General features: G+C 49.1%; 1 protein-coding gene across 1 annotated transcript in view; it reads right to left on the reverse strand.

Moving 5' to 3' along the window:
- Positions 1–364: 364 nt before the first annotated feature.
- The window catches only part of FNBP1 (formin binding protein 1), a 112,678-nt gene continuing 108,259 nt past the window's right edge, over positions 365–4,783 (reverse strand). Inside the window, exon 17 of the mRNA XM_008049172.1 lies at positions 365–456. Coding sequence (XP_008047363.1) covers positions 449–456 — 8 coding nt within the window. The 3' untranslated portion in view covers positions 365–448. The remainder of the gene's footprint in view (positions 457–4,783) is intronic.

Consider the following 4,783-nt stretch of genomic DNA (forward strand, 5'->3'; position numbering starts at 1 on the left):
AGACTGGTGATGACGTTTTCACAGAAGGCACAGTGTGAAATGCAGAAGGACAGGCCAGGATGAGCCCCAGGTGGACTGAGGGCCCAGGAGGGGGCAGGGAGAGGGCCTGAATTCCCCTGTCTTGGTGGCCTGTGCGGGGGCAGGGAGTGGGAGCGATGAGAACTGAACCCTGCCCTGGGGTGGGGGCGGGGGGAGACACTTCCCCCCCACAAGGCAGCCAGACTGGGCCGCGAGAGTAGCTGGGCCACGGGAGTAGCCGGGCGTGAGGAGCATGCTGCGGGGAGGGAAGACAAGCGGCTGCGAGGGGCGTGGCTGCAGGTGGAGGGGGCACACTCCGCCGGCTGCGGGGGGAAGGCTTTCCGAGGGGCGCTGAGGCCTGTGGAGACAAGCGCGCGGGACCGAGGGTCTCTCCTGGGACAGCTCCCCCGAGGCTCCCGGCATTCCACCTCTAGGAATCTACGGCACAGAAAGAGAAAGAGAAACTCTCTGTTAGAGACAGGCAGCCGGGCAGGGGCGGGCATCCTGCGGTGGGCTGCGGGCTGCGCCGCCGGGAAGGGGGAGGGGAGGGGTGATTTGAGAGCAATTGGTTACCCGAGGGCACGTCTGAGGTGAGGAACTTTCACAGTTTTTTAAAATCTCCAACCTTTACTGAGTCTCTGCTTCAGGACTAGGAGACGGAGAGGCCCAGCACAAGGGGGATGAGGCTACCCACCCCAGCTCATCTTTCTGGTAAGTTTAATTTTGATGGGAAGAAAGAAACAGATGGATGTCCCGAATGGTGCAAGGAACCAAGAGGCCCGATTCTCCCTGAGAGGGCAACTTGCTTCTCAAGCAGCAAAGGTGAAATCTTTGGTGGAAAGGAAAATGGGTTGGGCAGGGTGGCTCACACCTGTCATCCCAGCATTTTGGGAGGCTGAGGTGGGAGGATCGCTTGAGGCCAGGAGTTCAAGACCAGCCTGGGTAACAACATAGCGAGACCCTGTCTCTACACATTAAATTTAAGAAAAGAAAAACGTGTCACTCTGTGTTCATAAACAGTGAAAGTTCTTCACTGGGAAGAGAGAGGAAAGACAAGAGACACAGACTCCTCAGACCCTTCAGTCCACAGGAGAAATGGGGAAGGCATCATTAAACGGGGCGTGGGAGGCAGAATTTTAAAGAAGCGTTTGGCCAGAACGTTCCCCATGACTGAAGACGGAAGAGTTAAATATTCGTATTACACAGAGTCATTTTCTTAGAAAGGTGAAAAATCACTTAAAATACACAACACTGAGAAAAATACAACGTTTATTAGAGCGGAAGATACGAGGATACAACCAAGATACCAGACAGTCTTTTTTTTTTAAGGATAAGAATAGAAAGAAACAATCATGTTGGCTGTCTTCAGACCAAACTTACTCAGAACCCCAGAGTCTACAACAAATTCAAGGGCAGCGGGCGGAGACCTAGCCACCAGCACGGCTTTCCGGAGGTCAGGAAAACAGAAAGGTCATTAGCAGCAGGAATCACCCAGCAACAATCACAAAGCACAACAACGTACACAGCGCGTTCAAGGACTCCTAGATTAACATTGCAGTAACTGCATGTGTTTTGGGGTGGGGGGGAGGGAAGGAGGGGGCATGTATAACAGGAAGCAATGTGAAAAACAAAACAAAACCACACAAGAGAAAAGTCACCATCTGGTTGACGGAGGGGAAGGGACTCTTGTCTGAATATTTTGGTAACTGTTAAGCATACTGTAGGCAACACACACACACACACTCACACACACACATACTCACACACACACAGTGCATGGGCATTATGAAAAATAAAATAACTGCTCTGAGTATCAGGCATCAGAATACGGCCCTGCCCACATGGTATGGGCGTAAGTAAGGGGGGTGGTGTTTGCAGGAGGTTGGGTAGTTATAAACAAGGGATGTGGGTGAAACATCTTCTGACACCTTGTTTTGTTTTTTAGGTTGGAGTCTTACTCTGTCGCCCAGGCTAGAGTGCAGTGGCACGCTCATAGCCACCGCAGCCTCGACCTGCTGGGCTCCGGTGATCTTTCCGCCTCAGCCTTCCAAGTAGCTGGAACTGCAGGCGTGTGCCACCACGCCCGGCTTATTTTCTGATTTATTGTAGAGACAAGGTTTCACCAAGTTGCCCAGGCTGGTCTCGAAACCGTGAGCTCAGGCAGTCCTCTCACCTTGGCCTCCCAAAGTGCTGAAATGACAGGCTTGAGCCAACTGCCTGGCCTAGCCTTGTTAACCTGTTAGTGTAGCTTTCAAATAAGAGAAACTTTGTAAATAGCAGAGAAAACTGTTAGAAGAAAACAAAGTATCCTTTGGGTGGAAATGGAAATTGCTGATTCTTTGTGGATTGCTTCAGTGTTTTCTAATACTTCAGGAGTTGACCAGACAGGGCTGAAACCACAGAATCTCTTTCCCTGTTCAATATCACATAGATGCATCTGTTATGGGCATGGAGGCATACAAGTTCATGATCATACATTTAAAATAATAACCATTGGTGTATGTGTCCAAACCAAATTCCCCCACTCCGCAAACCAATGGAACTATTTTCTGATTCAAAATTTGCATAACTCGAAAGAAAACACACACACACCCCTTGACAGAATGCCTATTTTGGGAGCAAGCTTTTACGAGGCTTGTGTTGTCTGACCCCCTTTTGAGCCTTTCCAGTGTTTGCTTTCTCCCATAGTTCATGGTCTGGACTTGAGCTCATCATTGGATAGAAAGGTCAGATCTTAATATCTTAGGGCTCCCATTCTCTTGGTTACTGGCATCAAGCTGGAACCTTCTACTGCTCATTAAAACAAATCCCTGTGGTTTAAGGGTCAGCTGATTTGCTTGCTGCAACACTTACAAAAGAGAACTGAAAAACTCCCCTGAAGAGGCCTGGGGTCGGGATGCAAGGCTTTGTGGATGCCATGTCAGAAAAAGTATTCAAATGAAATTTGAATTACAAAGTTTTCATATCTATTGTAATACTTAGGCTCTTTTTATTTGAGTTGGAGTCTCACTCTGTTCCCAGACTGGAGTGCAGTGGCCGCTCCTGGCCACCACAGCCTCAACCTGCTGGGCTCAGGCAATCCTTCCACTTCAGCCTTCCAAGTAGCTGGAACTACAGGCGTGCCCCACCATGCCCAGATAATTTTTCGATTTATTGTCGAGATGAGGTCTTGCCAAGTTGCCCAGGCTGGTCTCAATCTGTGGGCTCAGGCAATCCTCTCGTCTCTGCCTCCCAAAGTACTGGGATTATAGATGTGAGCCAATGCACGAGGCCAATACTCAGGCTTTTGATTCAGTGCTATCGTTGAATCAGATGTAGCCACTGGGTGAAGGGTGCGTGGGACCTCTCTGCCACTCCCTGCGAGTCTGTTGTTGTTTCAAAATAAAAGGCATGTTTTTAAAAACTCAGGTTGTCATGAAGTAGACGTGACTCAATTCCACTTTGGTGGGCCACGTGAAATGTAAGAGAACTAGATGCTAGAATCTTGAAACAGCAACACACATCTGTAACTCCTGCTGGGTTCTAGAGCCCTGATGATGAGGCTGTTGCTTTGAATATTAGCTTTATAGCCTAGACAACATAGTGAGACCTCATCTCTACAAAAAATAAAAAAATGAGTGGCACACGCCTGTAGTCCTAGCTGCTGGGAGGCAGAGGGGAAAGGATCACTGAGCCTGGAAGGTTGAGGCTGTGGTGAGCTGTGATCATGCCACTGTACTCCAGCCTAGGCACCAGAGTGAAACCCCTGCTCAAGGAAAAAAAAAAGTCAGCTTTCGACGAACCTGAGTTTATGAAATGAGCCCCTGGTGGAAAAGCAAGAGCTAATTTCCTATGTCAAAGGAGGAAGGACACAAAAAGAGAACCTTAGCCCATACCTTCCTTCTGACCCACTTACACCTGGTTCTCTGAGATCTTGGGGTAGATTCCCAGAATGGTCATCATGAAAGGCTGGGCTTGGTAGCCATCTGCATGTGACCACTTTCACTGTCTCCCTTCTGCATCAGTGCCAATTTAAAAATGCAAATTCCCATGTGACCCAGATTCCTTTCATGATGGTAAGACTTTTTAAATTTCATTCTGGCTACAGTTAATTATACAAAATGAGCCAGAAATTCTAAATACACTTCCCAGTAAATTCAAACTTTGCCAATGATTTACAAAAAACAAAAAACAAAAAAACCCCCGGCTGGGCAAGGAGGCTCATGTCTGTAATCCCACCACTTTGTGAGGCTGAGGCGGCTGAATCATTTGAGCCCAGGAGTTTGAAACCAGCCTGGGCAACACAGCAAGACTCTGTCTCTACCAAAAATACAAAAGTTAGCTGGGTGTGGTGGTGTGCACATGTAATCTCAGCTGCTTGGGAGACTGAGCTGGAAGGAGCACTTGAGCCTAGAAGGTTGAGGCCGTGGTGAGCCATGATCACGCCACTGCACTGCAGCCTGGGAGACAGAGTGAGACCCCGACTCAAAAACAAAACAAAACAAAAACCCCTTTGAGAAACGCTGCGCTGAGGTCTGTACTTGTGTGTGGAAGCAGCTGCTACGCCATGCTCTGTTGACAGCCCTGCCTGGGCAAGGGTGAGCCAGGCCTGCTCGCCACAGAAACAAAGCCAAGTGCGGGCAAATCCCAGCCAAAGGCTGTGGAGGCATGGACCCGCCCTGCTTTTGTTTTTTTATTTTTTATTTTTACTTTTTTGAGTTGGAGTCTGTCACCCAGACTGGAGTGCAGTGGCCGCTCCCAGCCACTGCAGCCTCGACCCGCTGGG

This window comes from Carlito syrichta, unplaced genomic scaffold (assembly GCF_000164805.1).
Source record: "Carlito syrichta isolate Samal-C Ts95f unplaced genomic scaffold, Tarsius_syrichta-2.0.1 Scaffold130651, whole genome shotgun sequence".
NCBI classification, from domain to species: Eukaryota; Metazoa; Chordata; class Mammalia; order Primates; family Tarsiidae; genus Carlito; species Carlito syrichta.